The 25,704-nt window shown below is 38.2% G+C and overlaps 2 protein-coding genes and 1 pseudogene across 2 annotated transcripts; 1 reads left to right on the plus strand and 2 right to left on the minus strand.

The window, feature by feature from the left end:
- Window positions 1–5,955: 5,955 nt before the first annotated feature.
- Window positions 5,956–6,074, plus strand: LOC111730509 (annotated as a pseudogene).
- Window positions 6,075–22,662: 16,588 nt separating this feature from the next.
- Window positions 22,663–23,525, minus strand: LOC105303813 (cerebellar degeneration-related antigen 1-like). Its single transcript, XM_023521805.1, is given in 5 exon segments — window positions 22,663–22,904; window positions 22,907–22,986; window positions 23,042–23,124; window positions 23,169–23,239; window positions 23,285–23,525. Coding segments are annotated over 5 exon segments (717 nt in total).
- Window positions 23,526–23,530: 5 nt separating this feature from the next.
- LOC105303814 (cerebellar degeneration-related antigen 1-like) lies at window positions 23,531–24,438 on the minus strand. Its single transcript, XM_023521806.1, is given in 5 exon segments — window positions 23,531–23,639; window positions 23,692–23,768; window positions 23,821–23,988; window positions 24,024–24,154; window positions 24,279–24,438. Coding segments are annotated over 5 exon segments (645 nt in total).
- Between the last annotated feature and the right edge of the window lie 1,266 nt (window positions 24,439–25,704).

The raw sequence follows: 25,704 nt of genomic DNA on the forward strand, positions 1-25,704 counted from the left end.
TTCAAAAAAAAAGAAAAATAACTTTTTGACTCCTTTGTAATAACACTTAGCTTAAAATACAAATACATTGTATAGCTGTACAAAAATATTTTCTTTCTTTATATCCTTATTCTACAAACAACTAAGACACAAATACACACATTAGCCTAGGCCTACATGGGGTCAGGATCATCAATATCACTATCTTCCACTTGCACATCTTGTCCCCCTGGAAGGTCCTTGGGCAAAAACATGCATGGAGCTATCGTGTTCTGTCATAACAATGTCTTTTTCTGGAATACCTCTGACAGACCTGCTTGAGACTCTTCTTGAAGAGGTGTCACTCTTTTCAGAATTATGTCCATGGAGATTTCCTTCTTCTTTTTCCCGCAATCAACATATCTAGACTTTCCAAAATTTTTTCATCCGCCTTCACATCGGCACTCACAGCTCACCACTCACTTTCACATTACGTAATAAATAATGATTCCTGAAATGTTTAAACCACCCAGAGCTAGCAGTAAATTCAACATCTAGTCAGGGCCAGCCTTTTCTTTCAACATCACAAACTTTTTGCTTTGGCCTTGATCATCATTGTCCTGAGAGGGATATACTTCTGCGTCAGGTGTTCAATCCATGTCACTAAAAGTTTCTCCTTGTCTGATATAAAGGCACTTCTCAGATTTTTATTAGCTTCATTGCCTTCAATGAAGCAGATCCTTTAACAGCTTCTGTCACTTTGTTCTTATTCTTCAAAATTGAAGTGTGGTGGAATGGGACATACTTGACCAGAGAGCAATAACCATCACTGATTTTCCACCTTCGTAGTCCTTAATCACTTTTAATTTTGTTCCAGGTCAGTCACTTGATGTGGCCTCTTACTGGCAACATTAGCAGTATATTTTGTATGCTTAGGGACCACAATGAATAGAACAACATGAGATTAAATCAAACACAAGCGAAATGATGCAATCAAGAGACACAGTAAACGCGAGATGTATGAAGCTGCTGCCAGTGAAACACAGCATACTGTTTTACAGCAAAGTTTTCTTATAAGTAGAAAGAGTACACTGTCAAATAATTATAACATATATAGTATTAAATAATACAGCAAAATAGTACAATAAATATATAAACCAGTAATATAGTCATTTGCTATCATTATCAAGTATTATTGTATTGTACATAGTTGTATGTGCTATACTTTTATGGAACTGGCATGCAGTAGATTTGTTTACACAAGCATCACCACAAACATGTGAGGAATGCATGGCACTATGACCTTATGACAACTAAGACATCACTAGGCGATAGGAATTTTCCAATGGGACCACTGTTGGATATGCGGTCTGTTCTTGACCGAAATGTTATGGGGTGCATGGCTATAATAGGACCTCTCATGTGTGCAGGGACAAAGTGAGAAAGAGAAATAAAAAAAGGTGCAACAAGAGTAAGGGAGGCTGAATGTATGGCCAGCCTGGCAGGTTCTACAGTGATCTGGGTCATCAAGTCATTTGGGATTTTACCCTAGCCCATGTGCCTAGGCAAACTTTATTTGCAATTTTGTTAACAACTTTTAAATCAACATGATATTTTATAGCAATTAACTATAATTATAAATCTTAAAAACATTTATACGGATAATTACATGCCTAATTATTGTTCCTTCATTTTCATTTAATTCTAAAAGAAATTAACTGTGTGATTTCGATAAGTGCTTAGTGTTTTCAAAACTGATTGTGAATACTCTATTACTTAAATTTGTTGTTACATATTTTCACAAATTTTTCCCCAATCTGAAACTGTCTATAAATGTTTGCAGTAAGTCTTCTCTCTGTGTGCCGGTCACACATTACTCACACAGATGATTGCTTGGAAGGGAGTGTCACCACTGCCAAAGAAAAATGACCCACTCAATTAATCAGTGGCAGAATGAAGAACTGGGCTCCATATTTTCTGATGGCAATTGTTTGGCCCCTTGGCAGCAGACCACCAAGTGAGTTATTGATCCATTGGAACTCAGCCCATTTGGATTGCCATGATTGGCTTTCTGTCATAAGGCTACTAAAACTGTGTGTTTGGGGGAGATGAAAAAAAACTTTAAAACACTAGTCTGTGCAACTTAACAAGTTTAAATTATCTAAAGTAAGATAGTAATTTGGGAGGCATCAACAATAGGGAAGTTGAATGGGAGAAATACTGACCAGTTGTACTTAGATGTGTTGAATGAATCTCTGAAATTCAATTAACTGTGATAGGGAGGGATAAACTTAAACAATTCTGATAAAGAATTCCAAAAGTGTTATATTTGTAGTGACTTCTTAATAAGAGGGGCCAAATAAAAGGGAAGACACAGAAGATGTGTGACTAAACTTTAATTCAGATATTTATTAGCTATGTGACCTCTCATGATTTTTCAGAGAGATAAATCAGATAAAATGAATAAAAACATCCAGGATAGTACTTGAGACCTAGTGCTTTCTCAGTAAATGTTCTTTTTCTTTCTTCCCTTAGAGTTGTGTTACTCTACAAAGAGCTCAGTTATAAAGATTACTTCATTCTGAGATATTTTATTTTGACTTATTGAACAATCAATATAAGAATGACTCATTATTAACTTGTAGACCCATATAATTTTTTATGATATTTTAAAACCTTTCTACCATTGCATTATAATACAAGCTGTTTAATTTGTTAATTATCTTACCAGGTGCTAAGTTTTTTCTAAAAATAATGTGAAAGGAATATGGTCATTCCTTGGTGTCCATAGGTATGGGTTCCAGGACCCCCGTGAATACCAAAATGTGCAGATGCTCAAGTCCCTTATATAAAATGGAGTAGTATTTGCATATAACTCATGCCCATCCTCCCTTATACTTTAAATCATCTCTAGATTACTTATAATACCTAATACAATGTACATGCTATGTAAATAGTTGTTATACTGTGTTGTTTGGGGAATAATGACAAGAAAAAAAGTCTGCACATGTTCAGTACAGATGCAACCATCGTAGGCCTAACTACATAGTACATGTCAGCAACAACATAACATTTTTTTCAAATATTTTCAATCCTTAGTTGATTGAGTCCACGAATGCAGAACCTGTGAATACGAAGGGCCAACTGTGCTAGGATTGGAATACAACTGCATTGGCAAATGAAGGCATAGATTTTTTTTCTAGAATATGTGCAGGTATTGTATGAACCAAAAAATAATTTCTTCTTCATAAGTTTTTGTCACTTTGTCCTAGTCTCTTGGAAGACGCTGATATTTGTTCTTTTCATTTCTCCAGTGGCAAAGCAAAGAATAATGAATTGCCTTTAATGTCAGTACTGACAGTGATAAATGATGACTGCTTGTTCGTATAGGTGTGAATGACAGGTTCTGTAGCTAATTACTACCCAGCTCAGCCTTCTTTCACTTATTCTTTGGGACCACCTATGAGCCGATCATTAAGGAGCTATATTCATTGTGATGAATTGTTTATTCAGAAGATATTTATTGAGTCCATTTATGGACCAAGACTTCTGCTAGGTGATGGATCCATGGGGATGCCAAAAGCATATCTCCAACTTTAAGGTGCTTATAATGTAACAAGGAGCTAAGACCTATCTATGAACAAGTATAACACAAGATAAAAAAAAAAGTCACAAGGAAGAAGAAGGAGCTATTGGAATTCAGAGAAGGTAGTGATTACTTCTGGTTGGAGAAATTCAGGAAAGGCTTTACTTGTAGAGACATACTTAGGATGACCTGACCTGCTTGAGGAAACCAGTAGCGAACCTCGGGGTATTTTATAAAATTATCAATATTATACTCTTTGCATAATTGTTGAGGTGCATCTGAATTGAGCCACATACTAGCCACATATATAGCCAGGATTCAGCAGCTAGAAATGTTCCAACCAGAATGTTGGCTGCCAAGACAATGGAGGCAACCAATAAAACAGGTCCAGGATCAGGTCCTAGCTAAAGATTTTCAGAGAGCTCCTCCATCTATGATACATCATCAGCAAAGCTTGCAAATGGTAGGACTCACCTGTGGTTAAGCTTAAGGCTGTGCTCAAAGTCTAGCAATAAAAGAATTTAATTGCCATATCCCAGGTGCCTTAGTTTTCACACCCTTACTGCAAGCTGAAATTTTAAAATGCAAATGTAGCTATTTGCAAGTAATACTAACGTGTCCCCACTGGGGGCATTTTCATAAGAAACGGGCACAGCCTGAGAACAATGATCTACAAAGCTGTGGAGACTGTTCTTCCTCACATTGACCTTTTGTGCATTTTGGGAGACACTTGACAAGTACAGCTGCATTTAGCAGGTGGCCCATGATTTAGTATATTCCCATTGTGTGTTCAATTATAGTTTCAGCAGATGGATGTCATTGTAGACATGACTCTTTCTTATGGATCGCACTCAGTCATCAATAAGCACACAAACTGCTGTTATAAGACAGAGGCATCTTAGTCTTGGAAGAGCCCACAAATCTCCCTTCTCAAATGAGTTTTAGCACAAGTAGCTCAAAGTTGTCTGCAGATTCACAGCAAGCCCCTGGAAGTTTCCAAGAAGAGTGAGCAATTAAAATGGATCTCTTTTTGAGATCTCTGTGTCTAATACTCTCAAAGTTCTATGCAAATGACACTTCATAGGCCTAAAAGTAAAGGACTCATATTGCTTTGAAAAAAATGTTATTATACGTATTAATCAAAAAGGGATTTAAAGCTGGCTGGTGTCAAGTATGGTTCCAGCAATCAAACAGTCCTCCAAAGATTAAGCCTTAAGTGTCTTCTGCCCTGTTTATGTACTTTGTCAGAAAATGGTTCTTAACTCATACCTTGTTTTTGATAAACATCAATTAAACATTTACCTAGAAAAAAATTATGTTTGTCACCTCAGAATTTTTTTTGACAGGAGCTATTTTGGATGGCCCATATTTGTTTTAAAAGAGTATCCTGGAAGTTTCCTAAAACAAATGCACTTATGGCAAACAGAAGCTTCCAAATCATTCGTAGAGTAGAGCTAGAAATGTAGAAACGGGGGAACATAAGTTCAGAGGGGTTAGATTCCACAAACAGAACATGACGTTTGGGTTTGAGCCTGCCTGTATGACCTTGAATAAGCCTATGTTCAGACTCAGTTTCTTCATCTGAAAAATAGAGCACAGATGATCTGCTCGTAACACAGCATTGTCCTGAGGGAGGATTAATTAAAATACTGTGTGGAGAAATGCTTTGTAAATGTCAAAGGGCTATTGAAATGTAAGGAATTGCCGTTATTGTCATCACCATTCATGATTCTACACCTTATAACTAGTCAAGAGTTTGTCTAAATAAATAAGTACCTACATACATACATACATACAGCAGTCATACCTTTCTTTCCCCACTAGATGGCAGGCAGACCACTGGATAAAGTACAGATTGAGTTAGGGATCTAAAAACCTCAGCAGTATTCTGGTTTGTGAGGCAGTGTAGCAATGGACAAAGGGTGAATTACAAATCGCGAAAAACAGATGTTAAATCTCAAACACCACTGGTTTTCAGTTTACCAAGATTTTGTATCTATGCGAACATGATCTTTTTTTTTTTTTTTTTGACTATGAGAAAAAGGACAGCTAAGCGATTTCTGCAAATAAGGAAAACGTTCAGCTGACTTAGAGTTCTAGCTAACAAACTTAGCGATTATTTACAACACGACGTGGCAGGTAATGGTTTCATCAGGGGTCAACAAACTGTTTCTACGAAGGGCCAGATAGTAAATATTTCCAGCTTTGTAGGTTGATCTGTTTCTGTTGCATCGATTCAGCTTCACCTTTGTAGCCCGGAAACAGCCCAAGACACTAAGAAAATGAATGAGCACAGCTGGGTTACAATAAAACTCTATTTATGGACACTTAAATTTGAAATTCATATAACTTTCACTTGCCACAAAATATTATTCTTCTTTTGATTCTGACCATTTAAAAATGTAAAAACCGTCTACAGCCATGCTACCCAGAACAAGCCTGATCTCTTCTGATCTCGGAAGCTAAGCAGGGTTGGGCCTGGTTAGTACTTGGATGGGAGACCACCTAGGAAGACCAGGTGCTGTAGGTGTAAAAAATAAAATAAAAAAAAATAAGGGATTGTAAGCTGACAAGATCCTTGCAATCTGTGAGGGCAACCAAAGGTTGCCCCTCCTAAATAAATAAATAAATAAATAAATAAATAAATAAATAAATAGATAGATAGAAACAAAAATATAAAAACCATTCTTAGCTCAAAGACCATACAATAAATATCTACAGCCTTGATTTGGCCTTCTGGGCATATTTTGAAGATCTCTGAATTAAAAGCTTTAATAGTCTTAACTATCATATTGACAATTTTCTCAATATAAATAAAATTGTTACTGCTTTCATAATAAATATTTCAATGTAACTGTTTTTTTGCATGTATAAATTAAAAATCCTTGTGATATTTTTTTGCCTACCTATCAATATAGACTGTCTTGTTTGCTAGACTATACATAGAAGTTCAAGTAACCATTGCATTGTTCTTAAAGTTGCCAAAAAGCAAGCCACTCAGTTAAATTTAAATTTCAACTAAACAATGAATAATAATTTTAAAAGTATAAGTGTGTCTCACATATTGCATAAGTCATATTTATATTATAAAAGGATTCCTTGTTTATCTGAGATTCGGTTTTAACTGGGTGACCCATATTTTTGTTTGCTAAATCTGGCATTTGTTCTTATACTATGCACTTTGCCCATTACTCATTTATTAAGGCCTTAAAAATAACCGAAGATCTTCAGACAGGACTCCTGAAGTGAAATATGTCTTTAGAGATTTGGGGAAAATATGCATCTCCAGCCCCTGGTTGCTTTCAGTGCACGTTAACGCATTAAAACAACTGCGTGGCGTAAACAGTCATGTTTCACATCCATTTTCCAGGAGTATTTTTCTGAGCTGCCAGTCACACTTGGACAAGCCATTTTAATAGCTTTGTAAGAAACCCAAAGTAACCTGTAGATAGGCACTTGCAAAAAGCTTCAGAGAAACTTGAGGTCCTACAAATGGGTTGAGTGAGAACAACAAATTCACCGCCCCCCCCACCCCGTTAGTGTTCCACGGAGCTAGGCCTATTTTAGGGCAGTTCCCACCAGAAATGCCGTTCTTCTCTCAACACTTTTCTCCACCTCTTGATAGAGATTTCAAGTGTGTACAGGCAGCGTTTGGTACAGCTTGCTTTAGAAGGTTTCTTGAGTGTGTGTATTTGTTAGGATGCACTACTGGTACTAAATGTTGACACATTTAATTTGCTTGGTGACTTTTCACGAAAGACAGCGAATGCTAAATCCTACCCAAAATTGATGTTCCTTCCAGCTTTAAGATTTGCCGCCTCCCCGAGTGATCAGGCATCAGCGACGCTGTTACCACTATGGACTAACAAAACTTGCAGTCTCATCACTTTGGCCTTGAGATAGTTAATTGAGAGGGCCTCTTGGCTGCCGCTGCTGAGGCCAAGTTGGGGGTGGGGGTGAGCAGTGTAACTAAGGAAGTGTCCTGACACTTGGCAAACAAGTCTGGAGTTACAGCATACTCCTCCCATCTCTGTGGGGTACCAGCCTGCCCGGCGCGGAGGGGGTGGACCTCCAATGAGCAATTGGCGCGGAGGCGGCCTTGGCTGCGGGCGGGAGGGCGGGCCGACGCTGGTGGGGCTCCCCGAGGGGGCAGGTCTCTCCCGAGAGCAGCCTGTTGATAAAGGCTGCGCTGAAGGACAGTGCTTCACAGTAGGCGCACTGCAAAGATGAAACGCGTATTCCGCAGAGGGGAGCAGATCGTGCCTTGGCAGTTAGGAGAGGAGATTGCGGGCCCTGGAGCAGCCAGAACCAGGTAAGCTGACATCCTCTCGGTATTCCGCTTTTACCAAGTTGATATCCCCCGGGGGCTGCCACAAATTACCCTCGCGGGACAGCGGGGGCAGCGTTGGCCTCCTTCACCCCATCCTTAGGCAGCCCATGCTTTGGCTCCCCAGTGCCTGCTCCGGGCTGCCTTTTACTCCTTCTCTACCTGCAAAATCATGCCCATCACCTGTGCCCTGACTCATATCACCAGGGCCGGGATGAGGGTACATCTACTAAGGCACTCGCCCCGGGAGCAAAATTTAAGGGGGCAGCAAGACACTCATTAATCAAGATGAAAATTTTAAATGCAGTATCTTTAAAATTCAAAGTTAATGCAAACTATTCCATGAACAGCATATGAAAATGTTAAATAAATACCCGACCCGACCCTGACTTGGCACGGCTTGGCCATACTCGCCTCTCTCTAATGACAGGCTTTGCAAATCAGCTGTGAAATGGTTGCCTTCTCCCTCCCGGGCCCCAAGCCCAGGACCTCTATGGTACCTATTATTTAGTCTTCTGAGGCAGTGAGTTCTATTTCCTTGTGTATATACCTCCCTGGCTGTGCCAAAGGAAGGACTGCTGCTTCACCAGTGACCTGTGTCTCAAGGAGCACAGCCCAGTGCTTTACTCACAGAGGCCATAGGGACAGTATGGAGTTTGGAGCTTATCCCACGGCCCCAGATTACAAAGCTCTGCATTGGAACCACCAAAACCCCACAGAAATAAGGCACAAGAGGAAGCTGTGGTCCCTTAATTAGGGTTTAGGAACTCATTCAGAATTGGATCGAATAGAAATGCTTTAAAGGAACTACAAGTAACAGAGAAGTGCTTTTGAAATTGTTTTTGCATAACAAGGTGTCTGTGCATTTGGGGACTCCTTGTCTTCTCTAGCCTGCCATGAGCATTTCCTGGTATTGCAATTCTGTCTGAATTTGCAATGATGCAAGCACCTTTGATGAGGATCACACTCCACAATTTACAGCGCAGCTTCCTCTATCCTACATCAGTTAACTCCCAGCAGGCAGCCGGACACTGATTGGTGCTGGTTAAAAACTGCTTTAAGTTGTTAGGTGAGGAGCCCTTGCATGCTGATCTCTTATTGTTTGCTGCCGTTAAGGTTAAGACAGAGGGCAGATGGCACAGCTAGCCTCTGGCTTAGGAGATGGTTTTGGTTGTATTTCAGGCTGGGATCTTGCCGGCCACGAAGTCAGTGAACTTGCCAGGGTTCCTTAACTAAATGCTTCATTGCGTCTTACTCAGGCCAGTGAAAATGAGGTAAAGAGAAAAAGCAAATGGAGGAGGAAATCACACGACTATGTTCAAATTTATGTGCCTTTTCTTAAAAAAAACAACCTTTGGAAGCCCCCCAAAAAATGAGGAGAAAAGGGGAATCCAAAATACCCTATTCCTGGCCTGTTAAAACGAGTTTGCTTCCCTAGAGGAACTATCAAGTCAACATTCTACTTAACGAGAAAGAGAGAAAGTTAGTGAAGTGCCGACATTGCAGGCCTGTCAGGCGGGGCGCACTGCAGACCGCCCTGTTTTTTCCGTTCTCTACTCAGGTTTAGTTGTTCCACTCTAGAGCCAGCAGAGGGCACTTTTGCTACATAGAATCTATTTTGACTTCTGAGGTGGGGGGAGAATTTTCAGAGTTACAAAAAATTCCAGTAAGAAATGTGCACGATTTTCTATGAAATTTTAATGTGAAAAATGGATTATTATGAAGAACTTATAGATGTCTATTCGATTAGTGACCCATCGAACCATAGAAGGAAAGTGAAGATGTTTCAAGACTGTCTTTGTTATCAAAGATTAAATTGCAAGAACAAAATAGCAATGTGATAATAGATATCAACATGATATACCTAAATGATTTAGGACATAAATAAGATTTTTTTTTCCTCTTAGGAATATGTGTGCTGAGACCTAGTAACAAGGAAGAAGAGGTTTGGTTTACTCTAGAAACCCGCTTTTTTATTCATTGCAAACATTAACCCATTCATTAACATCAAGACGGTTAAACATACCTCCATCTCACCAAAGAAATCGGGCATCTGAAGCCCTCTGTGATTTACCTCAACAGACTTTTCCAATTTTAGTTTTTACTATCCACTTCTACCCCCTGTGTTTCAGCCTCATCCTACTTAATCCCCATACTTAACACAGTATTTTCTTGCCTCTACCTTTGCCCCCTCTCACCTACCACTCACTTGCCCCGTTTTCCTCACGCTAGAAATCCTACCCATTTTTCAAGGTCCAGTTGAAATGCTAACACTTTCATGAGTGTTCCCTGCAGTTCTCACTCTCTCTAAGCATTTATGTAACGAAGACCTAGTCTGTTAAAGATATTGTCAAGGCATTCACACATGATTAAAACACAGGGAAACCGACAGCACTACAGTGAAGTGTCATAAATGTTGTAATCAGTAAGCATGGGAGGGAGCCTTTGAGAGCTCTCATCAGTACTAGCCAGTGCTTCAGAGACAGCTGGAGGGAGCAAGGAAAGCTTCCTGGAAGAGGTGGTGTTTGAACTAGTTTTGAAGGTTAAAGAAATCTGGTTGATTGAAATGGCCCCTGAACTGGCTGACATGTATATTACAAGGGAAGAGGTAGTGAAAGATAAGACTGGGAAAGTAAGCAGGCACCATCATACAGAGGGAGGTTGGACTTAATTCAGTAAGCCGGGTGGGGTGGGGGGGGAGGGTGGCTCATTGGAGTGACTTAAAGTGGATTAGACCCCTATTTTAGAAAGGTTTCGCTGGTCGATAGCAGGCAGACAACATAGGAAGTTACACACTATTCTTCAGATGAGGAAAAGAAGGGCCTGAACCAGAGTAGATGAAGTAGGAATGGACAGAAAGAGATATATTAGGCCCCCGTAACACATTCTTTGCAACTCTTATGGAATGTGTGGCTTTCTACCTTATATTGTGTTATATTAATCTTCCCTAGAAGACTAAGTTCTTTGAGATCAAGTTTTTTTTTTCTCAATTCATTTATTTATTCTTCTTATTATGTGGCCTCATACATGATAACTCTTTTATCAGCATGAGTTGACTGAGGAGAACAAATGAATTTCTGAAATTTCGAATCATGAAGGTTTACTTTTGAAATGCTCTATTATTGCTCTTTGGTCTCAAGTGTCAGTTTAATAACATCTTTATCATATTAGTAACTGTATTGTGGATAGTTTATAAATTTTGAAAAAAAGATTTTTCACGGAAACCTCACTCTTGGTTACCATTTATGGCTATTATACTTTAATGTGTTAAACGATTCTGATGATCTGTACTTTTTGAGCTCACCACTTAGTGTGTGTGTTTTAAGATTTTTGAAGGGGGAAATGAGTTCTGCACAGCTTGCATAAAAGCAAACCTCTTAAAACTGTATGTCTTTCCATGACAGAAGCTGCAATGAACTTAATCGTATTTGTACAAACAAATGCTTACAGGGTGTGGCATTTAAAAAAAAAAATCCTGTTCTTCTTGATTGAAATGCTAACAGAAAAGACATCCTGAGATGCTCCTGCCCTTTTGGACACTTGAGCAGTGTAAGCCCCAGAGCTCAACCAGCTAGGCTTTGTTCCTTACAGTGGATGCCAGGCATCTTAGATTCAGATAAACTAGAAAAACGATGTTATACTCTCAACCCTGTAACTAAACGTTCTTTGGAAAAAAACACTTTGTGAAGAGGTACACTTGATTATACCATTATTTATTATCATCCTAGCAGCTTCGAGTCTCTATAGCTTGCAGAACTGAAAGGTAACACAGGAAGTTTATTTCAGAGACTTTATTCTTCACACTAACTTGGATCCAACATCTTACAAAAGTGACATATCCTTAGCAAGTTCAGAGAACACAGGAGGACACTCTGACCCAAAGTGCATGTTATGGGTAGAAGTATATTCTGTCATTTGAAAGTTGGTTGAAGAAAGTGAATCATTGGGTAAACAATGATTTAGTGAAACATATAGTAGCCATTCTCCCTAATCAGGATCATCAGATTCTATGCTTTTGTATGTTCCTTATTTCCTTTCATAAATCTCTATCTCTTGTATAGAAAACAGTTGTTATTAGTATTATGAATTTGAAGTATCCCCAGGTTGAAATAATCTGGTTTCAGGTAAAATTGCTAGAAATCTTTTGTTCAAATTTGGTAGAGAAAAAAGAAAACTTGGAAGTTGAGTGTCTTACGTTTAAATTGATATTGGAATTCAGGCTTCATAATGCCTTAGTATTTAATATATTGGCTTAGAGCACAGAAAATATTTCATTTAAAGTGATTTCCCTCCAACGATTAGTTGTTATTTAGTTGTAACTCTTCATCTTATAGTTAACCTTCATCTTGTAGGCACTGATACATATGTGGTAGTGCCTTAAAAGTATCCAGGAGACCTGAGTTTATTACTCCATGTACTCATGTGCATCCACACACACATTTTTTTTTATTATGAGAATGTTCAAACCTACAGAGAAATAGAAAGACCACCTATCAATGAATGACCACCTATCAACCACTTGGATCTAACAATTGTTAACATTTTTTTCATAAAATAAATTACTGATTACATAATTATGTGTATTTGCTTCAGCTTTCCCTCCAAAAAGTGAATATCTGCCTATATTACCACTGTTCCACTGTTATACCTAACAGACTCAACAGTAATCACCTAATCTCATCTAACAGCCAACTCATATTCAAATTTCTCCAGTTGTGCCAAAACCATGACTATTTATTAATTATTAGTGAAACTGTTATCAGAAGATCAGAGATCTGAGAACTTAGTAGTATCACTCAGTTGATGTAAGTCAGGAGTATTAGATTGGTAGCAGAACAGAACTTAAGCCAGTAAAATGTACAATAATTATTTATTCATTTGGAAACACTCTTCTCCTCAAGCTACACTGACCTCTGGAGAAACTGAGCAACCAACTGGAATCAACTCGAGCCCCTAATTTGGTCATCTTCGGGCTCTGAGTCTACCAGAACTTCTGTGGCTCTAGTACAGAGGAGAAATACCATTGAAAGAGGCCTTCAGACACTCTTGTAGATGGATAGCCAGTTATTCCAATTCCATTTATTGAATAGGCCATCCTTTCTTCAATACCCTGAAAGAATATTACAGAACTATAAAAATAATGGATGAAAATCAGTGAACATATTTTTATCACCAGCAAAGCTTTTCAAAGCAAGGTATGACACATTTGAGTACATAAATATTTGAAACATCTTCACGGCGAAAGACAAAATTAAAAAGTAAATGACAGGCTTGGAGAAAATGTTTGCAACATAGAATTAAAAATAAGAGTTCCCTAACATGCTAATAGTGCCTATAAATCAATAACAAAAAAAATTGTAAAAGTGGGCAAAAATACAGACAATTTAAAGATGAAGAAATAGAAATGGGATAGCATATGGAAGGATAATTAAAGAAATGAAAATTAAAACAAGAATGAGATACCTTGTTATTCACCTTCTGCTTGGCACAAATTACAATGGTTGATAACATTTCATGTTGGTGAACATATGGGAGAAAAGGACTCTCATCTACTGTTAGTGAGCATGCAAATTGGTACAGCCTTTGTAAGGGCAATTTGGCGTATATTATTATTATCCCAAATTTCTGTTCTCCTCACTAGCTTATAAGCTACTTATGCAGACTGCCTCTCTTCCTGACTTCATTTTCTATTTTTTGTGTTTGCTTTCTTCTAGATGGTGATATTTGCGCTTTTCATCTCAGCCTCATGGCCTGACCTTGACTCCTGAGTTCCATGATCTCTTCACAACTGCAAGTCATTCTCATAAAAAAAAAAAATCGACTTTACCTAGTCTACACCTTTGAGAGTTTTGGAACAATATGCAAATTCAAGTCACCATCATGTTGTCTTGCTGACTATCTCATGTGACAAGACCAACATTTGAGTTGCTTGCTTCTGCTCTTGTTCTTCTGCCTGTTGCTCCCTCTGCAGCTGTCGATCACATACATGTGTAGTCACATGAAAGCTGTTTTGCTCTTTTTCTTGTCTTGTAAATGTTGTCATTTGCTTCTTATATATTATATTAGTGTTGTGTACCAATCAGTGATATAAAACTTTCAATAATTGTAAATTTGCATAAGTTTGTGTAAGATTGACATCCGAGCAAAAATCAAGGAGATGGATGATGGAAATGCAAGATGAGTGAAGAGGGCAAGAAAGGTGATGTCTATTGCAAACAAAATGAGAGTTCTTGAAATGCTTGATAATAGTGGAACAAAGACCCTTGTAGAGTGTTTTTTTTTTTTTTGATGTTAATGAATCCACAGTTTGTACAAGAAAGAAATACCAGAAAGGTATTAGGGCTAGTGTGTTGAGGGGCACACCAGAATTATTGAGAAAATCACACATAACTCAAAATGCCAAGATAGTGAAAATGGAAGGAGATTTTCATCTGTGGTTTCTGAAACAGAGGAAGCTGAATATGCCTCTTTGTGCTTGTATAATCTCCAGTGAGCACCAAAAAATGCAAGTTTAAATTTCAATCTGGACAAAAAGTTATAACATTCATTTTGAGTAATAGGTGGTTGGATAGGTTTAAGAAATGCTATGGTCTGTATGAAAGAGGTGGCTGGCAGAGGAAGCAGATCACGAATCTGCTGCAGAGTATCCTGAATACCTGAGGAAACTGAGGAAAATGGCGATTTGCCTGAACAAGTCTTCAACACAGATGAAACGGTCCTATTCTAGAAGCACGTGCCTACTTGCACATCTGTTGCAAAAGATGAGAGAAAGACCAGAGGCTACAGACCTGGAAAAGACAAGCTCGAAGTCCTGCTTCAGTCCAATGGTTGTGGTGACTTTCTGATTAAGCCTGTGTTGCTTCACAGATTTCAAAATCTGTGTCTTAGAAGAGAATGTGAGAAACTCTTCCGTCTACATGATGGGAAGCCATAAAATTTAGATCACTGAAAAACTCTTGGACTGCTTTTTGAAGTGTTCTGTTCCTGAGGTTAAACAATATTTAAACCAAAAAAAAATTTTGAATTCAAAGTGTTGCTGATTCTGGACACTGCTCCCACCGACAAAAATGCAATAGTAAATGCTGCTCCTTGGGTTAAAGCCATCTCCATTCCCCCCCCCCCCGCAACTCCACTCCTTCAACCCATGCATCTGAGTGCTGAAAATGTTCATGATGTACTGTACTCGGTGCGTGTTTGACTACCGTTCATATCTTATGAGAGAGACTTATGAAAGAAGCTTGGCAAAATTTCTCCATTTGTAATGCTTTAGCAATAATAGAGGAATCAGTGAGAGAAGTAAAACAATCATCATTTAATGGAGGCTGGCAGAAACTTTGGAATGAGGTTGTAACTGATTTTGAAAGTTTCCTTCCAGTGGTAGAAGAAATTGAAAACATTGTAGCATCTGTAAAATGTTCAGGTGGTGAAAGATTTGAAAATGTTGAATTAAGTGACATTGCTGAACTGTTCGATTCTCATCCTCAGAAGATAGTTGAGAAATATTTCAGAGATGTGATCATATCAAAAGTTGATAAAAGAGGTCAGCATAGGTTAATATCCAGAACTCCAAGAATGTTGAAGTACCCACTCTGCAAATCAAAATGCTGTGATGATTCGAGGAAAGAGATTCTTCGGTGGAATATTTACTGACCTTCAGCCAAGCCTTAAATGATTACCCATACCCTATAAAGCAGTAATACAAACAGCGGGCAGAGAGGCTGCACACAGATTGTTGAACCTTGAGATTCAGACTCCAGTTAGCTCTGATGGTGTAGTGATCCATGTGCCAGAGGATGAAGGTGGAGTAGAAGATCCAGCTTACTTATCTCCAGACAAAATCTAATTTTCTTGATTCTTTCCCTGTCACTGCTGTGATGACCAGCATTTTCACTGATGCATGATTGTTCTCACCTTGAGATTAGAAAAAGAAACTAATTGCCTAATAATCACTATTGTTAATGTAAATTTAGTAAAATGCCATCAAGATTCAGTTAGTGTTTTATTTCAGTGAACAAATCAATTGAGCACTCATAATACTCCCTTCCCTGCTTCAATTTTCCTCAAAAGCTCATAAATTTCTCCAACACAAATTCCTCTACGATGGCGGTTTTAGGGACTCAATTCTAGTACTTAGGGAGGGGGCTACATTACTTGGTCGAATAATTTGATTTTATACTCTTGATCCTGAAATTTATATTCTGTTTAAGCCTAACTTGCTATCTCAACAGAAAGGATCTAAAGCCTCTCCTTTTAGCTAGTTTGGTATAAATCAATTTGTTTTGCAGCAATTGTATAAGGTTCTGAAAGGCAGTATATTTATAATAGATTCCTGCACTTACTCTGGTACCTAATCAAGGAGGAGATGCTGCTAGAATTCATTTCCATCGATCATCTCTGTTTTCATATCTGATCTTCCCAATGATTTAAACAGTTGACTATCCTCCAGAAAAAGGTATTGATACTTCCTCTTCCCTAAAGGTAGTAGAAATCGAGTAACCTCTCCTCCTTCTGCCTGGCATGGAGGTCGAAATTCTAGGCTACCTATATCTGGGTTTGAAGTGATCAAAGAAAAGAAAAAAAAGTACATAAGTTATAAGGGCTTGTTTGCATAGTTACAGTTGAGATGACAGACATTACTCAAGAAGTTCAAAAAAGGCAGATGAGAGTTGAAAACCCACTATAGGGTGCTTTGGAGCTAATGATTTCTCACAGTGCCAGAGGAGCCTACACTCTTACACCAAGCCACAGTGATTCTTAACACTGACTGCACATCAAAATCATGATGAGGAGCTTTGGGAAAAAATACAGATTTCTGGGACCTGCCCCTAGACATGCTGAATCAGGGATAGGGCCAGCATCTGTATATTTTGATAACTCCTCAAGTGCTTTTTAAATACAGCTATGATTGCAAACCACTGCTCTAAGTCTACACAGAATTGTAGTCGAAAATATAATGCAAATTATATGGGCCCAGGAACTAGGAAACCTTAATTTCAAGTTTCTGCTCTGTCACTAGCTAACTGGATGGTCTTATTCAAATCACTCTACTCTTTCCTTATCTGTCAGATGAAAGAATAGGACCAGTCTCTAAGGTCCTTCTATTTCTGACATCGTTACCTTGAGTAAGGTGTATTAACCTCATTGGTTGATTTCGTGAGTACCCAAGCCCTTTCATAGAGTCCAAGGTAAGTAGAAGTATTACTGTATTGTATCTTGTCATTTAAAAAATTATCCTTATGGTTCAAGCATTACTATGTTTTAGTCCCTCCCTGAAAAGAGAGGCATAGATGCCATAGGTGGAAAAAAAAAGGGGGGGGAACAAATGTAACATAAACTTCCTGAGAGGTAAGATAGAACTTCCTGTGAGTTCCTTTTTATGTGATAATTGCTGTTTTCCTTCTGAGTTACAGGGTTTGAAGAAAAGAATAATGCATAGATATTTTGAGTAAAACACTTCAACATTTTGTATCTATTGTTTCCATAAATCAAAGCAGAGAACTCGGTATGGTTCTTGTTTTAAGTTTTCATGGATAATTGCCATAATCTTAATCATATCAAGAGGTACATATTTTTAAGTCAATGATTGTTTTACCAGTATAATCGGTGGTTCTATAGGCCATTAAAGAATGCTTTCCTGATTTTACCATTCAATGAGATCACTGCACTGGCAATTTTTTCTCTTCACTTGACCAGAATTAGAGAAATAAACATTTAAATTAAACAGTATAAACTAGGAAATGGTAATGTAAAATAATGTGATGGGAAACTGACTACTGTATTATTTTAATTGTTATAGGAATGCCTAGACTTTGTCTTGATACATGGAAACATTTGTGTAGGGCCCAGGCCATTTGAAATAAAACATTGAGATAAATCTAATTCTTGTTTAAGGTATATTCAATTAAAATATTCTAAGAAGTATCATTGATGAGGTTAAATGAACATTTTAATGTAGTTGAGTTTAAAAAGTCAGCTGAAGGATTAAAGGAGGATGTGAAAGTTGGTATAAGCTAAGTGGTAGAAACAGATGTTAATGACAGCACTACTATGTAAACAGGTGTTTCTTTTTTCTTTAAGAATAGTCTCCAAAACTGAAAAAATTTCTTTTAGTATATTTTATGTACAGTTTGAGTGGAAAGAATCTGTTGTCAAATGGCTCAGGTAAATTCTTCTGTTCAATATTGGGAAGTACATGGAAATTTCCATCTTTCAGATATATTTATATTAACCACTGGCAAAAAAAAGAAAAAAAAAAGAAGAAGAAGTAAAGCGGATAGAGAGAAAGAAAACCCGGGTTGCTGAAATTTGTAGAAAATATTAGAAAACTGGTATTACATTTAAAAAGAAACTTTTGTTTGTTTAAAATCTTTTAAGTTCAAAATACAGAGAAGATTCTTTAAACTACACATTGGATTACATAGCTGTCACCACTTGAATGCTAATAAAGGGCTGCTACATTGTGTATAGTCTAAAAGTTTGTGAATCATGTTTGTGCTGTGAAATACATTGATCACTGAACTTTACCTAGTATTATTACCTTTTAATGGCCTTTGATGTCAGTGTGTTCTGGTTGTTTAAGAATTCAGAAATAAATATGATGTGCTATGAACAAAGTGTATTATTCTTGGGAACCATAAAATCAAAGAGAAAATAGATGAAAGGATAAATAATATATTTCGTTAGCATGAAAATCAAATATTGAGAAATTAAATATGAATCTAGTGTGCTTCAGACTTGCACTTCATCTTTCTTGCTTTATTACATAAAGTCTAAGATATAATTAACCCATCATTGTAAACACTTAGAGTTGGCTCTTGATTAATTGGCAGCGGCATGATGAGTGCCATAATGAGAACGTGAGACTTAGAGTGAGGGCTTTGCCACTGGCTTGTTTGTCTGCCCTGGGCGGGGGACTCCCTCTTTTTAGTGGAGTGGTGCTTAGTCTTGGCAAGATAACCCTTGGTTTCTTGGGGCATGAGAAGCCAGCACAGGGCCTAAGGCTTTTGAATCAGACCTGTTTTCAGTTCTGTCCCTGCCAATTACCAGCTTTGTGACACTGAGCATGTTTTTTGACCACTTCAGACTTGGGTTTCTAATCTGTAAAATGGGGTAAAAATACCTGCATTTTTGCTATGAGATTATATGAAATGCTTAGTACAGTGCCTGGCACAGAGGAAGCGCTCAATAAATTGTTGCTATTATTATTATTATTATAACATGAAAAAGCATTATAGAACTAGGATATGATAGTTTATTCCTGTCTGAAATTTTTAAATATTTTGATATTTTACCTAATTTCCCTCGAAATAAGGTATGCATGATGGTTTTAAAAAGAGAGAAGGAATAAAATTTTTAATATTTTTCTTTGCCTCTGAGAGATACCTGAAACAATAATTCCTTTGACCCTATATTACCCCTTGACCTGCGGTGATTCCATATGCTATATTACAATGTGGTTTCATTGCATAATGGTTATCTAGTGATTAAAGGTAATGATTTTTTTTTCATATCTAGAGTATTCTTATTCTCTAGAAAAGAACCCATCAACCTGGTTCCACTTTTAAGATAATCAAGTCATTCTGTGTTGATAGGAGCTAAAGATAAAGCTATATACGACCTACTTTGCTCAAACCACAAACTATTAGCTCAGATTGCCTTTGAGAGAAATTGAATGAGTAATCTTACTAGGTGAGAAAAATTCCTCATAACTAGCTTCTGAACTTCTTTGTATTTCATATGTTCTATGATGGCATTCAAGAAGTTTAAAATAGTAGTATTCAGAATGTGGAGTACTCGTCGTAACTAATGCTTTGTATGCTGAGTAACAGAACTGTCATTGCCTTGATCCAAGCCCCCACTACCACTTAACCTGGATGATTGTTGTGGCCTCATAACTCATCCTAACCCTTTAAGTATTTTAACTTGGAGTCTTTGGTATTTTAGTATATATATCTAGTAGTCTGATATTCAGCACCTTGCTGCCTAACTTCCCTTACGCACAATTCTGATTCTGTTACTTGTTTAAAAATCCTCAGTGGCTGCCCACTGTCTATATATTCTACTACTTAACCTTTAGATCATGACCGAGTACCAATGTACCTTAGCCAGATTTGTCTGACAGTGTTCTTTTTCATACAGTATATGTGATAGTCCCTGTCTTCCTCAGCCTACAGGTCAACCCTGATCTTTTAAGCTTGTCATTTAAACTCTGATGAGTAAGATCAGGAATTAGCCAGAGTGCCTGAGATGAGACTACCAAGTTGTAATCTCCTTAACTGCAAAAACCTAGTGTTCGCTCTTGATTAATTGGCAGTGGTATGATGAGTGCCATAATGATAAGAACATGGGACTTAGAGTGAGGGCTTTGTGACTGACTTCTGCCCTGGACTAAGTACTCTTTCTCTTTGGCAGGATGACCCCATTTGGTAGGGGTGAATTTCTTTTTTCAATTTTCTTCTTAAGCTTCCTTACTAAATTAGGTCATTTTTGCTGAACCCTAGCCCCCTTCTCTAGGATCCTGAACGCTACCCATTTAATTTTGGCTTTGATTCCAAAGCTCCTTGTTTGGGCTCCTGAAACAATTAAGTAGAGATCTAAACTCCATTTTTAGGTTCTGGCCAGCTTCATTTCCTGAATATCATCACATACATAGTTTATTTATTTATCATTGGGCTTCAAATTGTTCTGTCCATTCTCTTGTACATGAATGCTAGCCAGGAATTTACTTAAGTTTACCATACCCCAGATTTGGCTTCTAGATACAGGCCTGGCAAACTAAGGCCCTTGGGCCAAATGTGGCCCAGCTGCTTTTTTCTTTTTCTGAAAATAAAGTTTTATTGCAACATGGCCATGCCTACTCATTTAGGTATTATCTACAGCTACACTACAATGGCAGCATTGAGTAGTTACATCAGAAACCATATGACCTGCAAAACCTTAAATATTTACTATCTGATCCTTTAGAGAAAATGTTTGCTGACCTCTGATCTTAAGCCAAGTATTTCTCCTATCCTTGTTATTGCTTACTCTTTGATAATTCCTCATTTCCATCCTATCAACCAGTACAAACCCAGAAGACCAGTCCATCGAGACTATTATGATAGGTTCCAACCCCTTCAAACTACTTGCTTAAACTTGAATTTCCCTACTTCCTCTGTCATCTTCTTAAAATGGCCTTTCCCCGTATTTTGCTTTTTAGTGAAAGTGATGCCATAGTCATAAATTCTATTATAATAGCTTTATGGTATTTTTTTTTAATGTAATATCAAATTCTAATGTGAAAGTCTTTTAGATAGCAGAGTCACACAGCGGAAGCATGCTGGGTCCATAATGTGAAAGTCTTTCAACGTTGCCAATATCTTTCAACATGACTTTCCAATATCTCTAAGATTAGGCTTTTCAATTATTTAGTGTCTCTAACAACAACTTCTGAGCTCCATAGCTTCCAACATCTCCAATTGCCAGATCTTCTAAATGTTACAACATCCATGTCTTCTACTCTCTGGCTTGTAACCTCTCCAATGCCAATGTTTTCTAATATTCTCAATATTGAGGTCATTAAAAGTCTAGATCTTCTAATATCTCCAACAATTAACCTTCAAGTTCTAGGTCTTGTCTTTCAGAGTCCAATGTACTAATTTCCAATTTTTACTATGTTCCCAATCCTCCAATGTCCTCTATATACAGGTCTTCTAGAGTCAATGTATTTCATTGTGTCCACGTTCAGCTCTTCCAATATCTTTTAGCACTTATACCATTCATTTCCTACAACTTTTAGTGTCACTTAAATCCTGATTTTACAAAATCTCGTCATTACCAGTTGCTCCAATGCCCAGGTCTTTCAATATCTCTAAGAACCTGGTCTTCCAACATGCAGGGGTTCCAACATCCCCAATGTCTGAATGACTATGTCTCTGAATATCCCGATCTCTTAAAGTTGAGATCTCCTAATGTCCAGGGCTGTAAACATCTTTGACTTCCAGCACCATGAAAATTACGTCTTTCAAATTATATGTCCTTTTTCCAGGTTTTTCAATGTCTCTCAATATCCAAGGCTTCAGATTTTAGGATTTCTAAATATATAGGTCTTCTATTGTCCATGTCTTCCAATGTTTAGGGCTTCCAAGATCCAGGAATGTCTCTAGTACTCAGGGCTTCCAGTATCCATGGCTTTCAATATCCATGAATTCCAACATTCAGGGCCTCCAAAGACTCCAATATCCAGAATAACCAATGTCCTCAAAATCCAAGGCTTCCAATATCTCCAACATCCTGTGCTTCCAATGTCTCCAATGTCCAGGGTTTCCAATGGCGCCAGTATCAAGGTCTTCCAACAACTCCAGGTCTTCCAGCAACTCCAAGTCTGCCTACAACATCAAGGTCTTCCAGCTAATTCCAGTCTTCCAGAAAATCCACATCTTCCAGACAGTCCACGTCTTCCAGACAATCCAGTCTTCCAGCAATCATAGCTCTTCCACAAAATCCATATCTTCCAGGAAAATCCACGTCTTCCAGAAAAATCCATGTCTTCCACGAATTTCAAGGACTTCCAGCTAATCCACACCTTCCAGAAAAATTTATGTCTTCCACCAAATCCAAGTCTTCCCATCAATCCAGATCTTCCAGCTAATTTACATCTCCCGGAAAAATCCAGGTCTTCCATCCAATCCACATCTTCCAGGAAAATCTACGTCTTCCGGTCAATCCATGTCTTCTAGACAAAAATCTATGTTTTCCACTAAATCTAGGTCTTCCAACAAAGCCACGTCTTCCAGAAAATTTGTGTCTTCCACTAAATCCCGGTCTTCTGCAAGTATGTCTCCCTAGAGATCCACGTCTTCCAGCAACCTCCAGGTCTTCCAGCAAATCTACGTCTTCCAAACAATCTAGGTCTTCCGGACAATTCGGGTCTTCTTGAAAATCCACGTCTTCCAGAAGCGCCATGTCTGCCAGAAAATCCATGTCTTCCAATGACCATCAGATCTTCCAGACTATCCACATCTTCCAGAAAATCCATGTCTCCCATCAAATCATGGCTTCCAGAAAACCCATGACTTCCAGCAAATCCTTATCTTCCAACAAAGCTGTATCTTCCATCAGATTCATATCTTCCAGCCTACCAAAGTCTTCCAACAAAACTACGTCTTCCAGAAAAATCCATGTTTTCCAACAGAGCCATGTCTTCCAGAAAATCCACGTCTTCCACCAAATCCATATCTTCCATTCAATCCATATCTTCTGGAAAAATCCACGTCTTCCACTAAATCCAGTCTTCTGATCAATCCATATCTTCCAGACAAAATCTGTGTCTTCCACTAAATCCAGGTCTTCTATCAAAGCCACGTCTTCCAGAAAATTCATGTCTTCCACTTAATTCTAGTCTTCCACAAATACATGTCTTCCTAGAGATCCACATCTTCCAGTAACCTCCAGGGCTTCCAGCAAATCTATGTCTTCCAAGTAATCCAGGTCTTCCAGACAATTCAGGTCTTCCTGAAGCTCCACGTCTTCCAGGAAATCCATGTCTTCCAATGACCTCCAAGTCTTCCAGACTGTCCACGTCTTCCAGTGATCCATGTCTTCCATCAAATCATGGCTTCCAAAAAATCTGTCTTCCAGCAAGTCCTTGTCTTCCAACGAAGCTTTGTCTTCCATCAAATTCATGTCTTCCAGCCTAACCATGTCTTCCAAAAAAGCAGCGTCTTCCAAAAAAATCCACATCTTCCACCAAATCCAGATCTTCCATTCAATCCGCATCTTCCAGAAAAATCCACGTCTTCCAATCAATCCACGTCTTCCACCAAATTCAGTCTTCCAGTCAGTCCATGTCTTCCAGATAAAAATCTATGTCTTCCACTAAATCCAGGTCTTCCAACAAAGCCATGTCTTCCAGAAAATTCATGTCTTCTACTAAAATCCTGGTCTTCTGCAAGTATGTCTTCCTAGAGATCCACGTCTTCCAGCAATCTCCAGGTCTTCCAGCAAATCTACGTCTTCCAAACAATTCAGGTCTTCCGGACAATTCGGGTCTTCCTGAAAATCCACATCTTCCAGAAAAGCCATGTCTTACAAGAAATCCATGTCTTCCAATGACCTCCAGGTCTTCCAGACTATCCATGTCTTCCGACAAATCATGGCTTCCAGAAAATCCATATCTTCCAGAAAATTCTTGTCTTCCAGCCCACCAACGTCCTCCAACAAAGCCTCATCTTCCAAAAAATCCATGTCTCCCAACAAAATTACATCTTCCAGAAAATCCACATCTTCCATCAAATCCAGATCTTCTATTCAATCCACACCTTCCAGAAAAATCCACGTCTTCCAATCAGTGCATGTCTTCCAAATAAAATCTATGTCTTCCACTAAATCTAGGTCTTCCAACAAAGCCATGTCTTCCAGAAAATTTGCGTCTTCCACTAAATCCCAGTATTCCACAGGTATGTCTTCCTAGAGATCCACATCTTCCAGCAACCTCCAGGTCTTCCAGCGAATCTGCGTTTTCCAAACAACCTAGATCTTCCGGACAATTCGGGTCTTTCTGAAAATCCATGTCTTCCAGAAAAGCCATGTCTTCCAGAAAATCCATGTCCTCCAATGACCTCCAGGTCTTCCAGACTATTCACATCTTCCAGAAAATCCATGTCTCCCATCAAATCATGGCTTCCAGAAAATCCACATCTTCCAGCAAATCCTTGTCTTCCAACAAAGCTGTATCTTCCATCAAATTCATGTCTTCCAGCCTACCCATGTCTTCCAACAAAACTACATCTTCCAGAAAATCCACGTCTTCTAACAAAGCCACGGCTTCCAGAAAATCTACATCTTCCAACAAGCCACGTCTTCCAGAAAATATACGTCTTCCAACAAGCCACGTCTTCCAGAAAATCCACGTCTTCCAACTAAGCCATGTCTTCCAGAAAATTCATGTCTTCCTACACCTCCGGGTCTTCCAGCATCTCCACGTCTTCCGACAACTACCCAGTCTTCCAACAGCGGGCTCAATATCCACGTCTTCCATCTTCTAACATTCAGGTATTCTAACATGTTCCATTGTCCAGGTCTTCTGACCTTTCCCCAGGTCCAGACTTTTTCAAAATTAGTCATCCCAAGTCTGAGACTTTCCATGTTCAGATCTTTCCACAGAGAGGTCTTCCAACTCAAATATTCCTGCTTCTAGTAGAATTACCTTCAGAAAATTTAATAGCGTATCCCTTCTTATAAACCAGATCTTATGGATCAACCTAAGAGTGTTTTGTTTTGTTTTGTTTTTGCTATTAGGAAATGTGTATTTATTCTTTAGAACTTTTAAAGATAATATTCATAAAACAGCTTCTATAGAATAAACACACATGGGATTGCTGTGATAAATTCTGCTACATTACTCATGCTTAATAGTTTTATATAGTCGATTATGTTTAGGTGCAAGTGAAATTCTTATTTTAATGAGGAAAATTCCTATTTAGAGACTGTTTATTATTTTAGATAAAGTAAACATACAGTGTGTGTTTATCTATTTTTCTAACATCAATTTTTGTTTGGTCTTGTGTGACTAAATATTAATAATGATGGTGATATAATAATAATAATAATAATAGTAATAACATTTAATGTGGCATTTGCTGCATCCAGGCACTGTTCTAAGGTCCTTACATGTATCACCTCACTTAATCTTCATGAGAACCCATTGAGGTAGGTATTATCATCCCTGTTTTACAGATGAGGAAACTGGCACACAGAGGTGAAGTAACTTGTCCAAAGGACACAACTAATAAATGATAGAATTGGATTTGAACACTACTAGCCTGTTTCCAGAGTCCATGATCCTAACCACTGT

This window comes from Pteropus vampyrus, unplaced genomic scaffold (assembly GCF_000151845.1).
Source record: "Pteropus vampyrus isolate Shadow unplaced genomic scaffold, Pvam_2.0 Scaffold318, whole genome shotgun sequence".
NCBI lineage: Eukaryota > Metazoa > Chordata > Mammalia > Chiroptera > Pteropodidae > Pteropus > Pteropus vampyrus.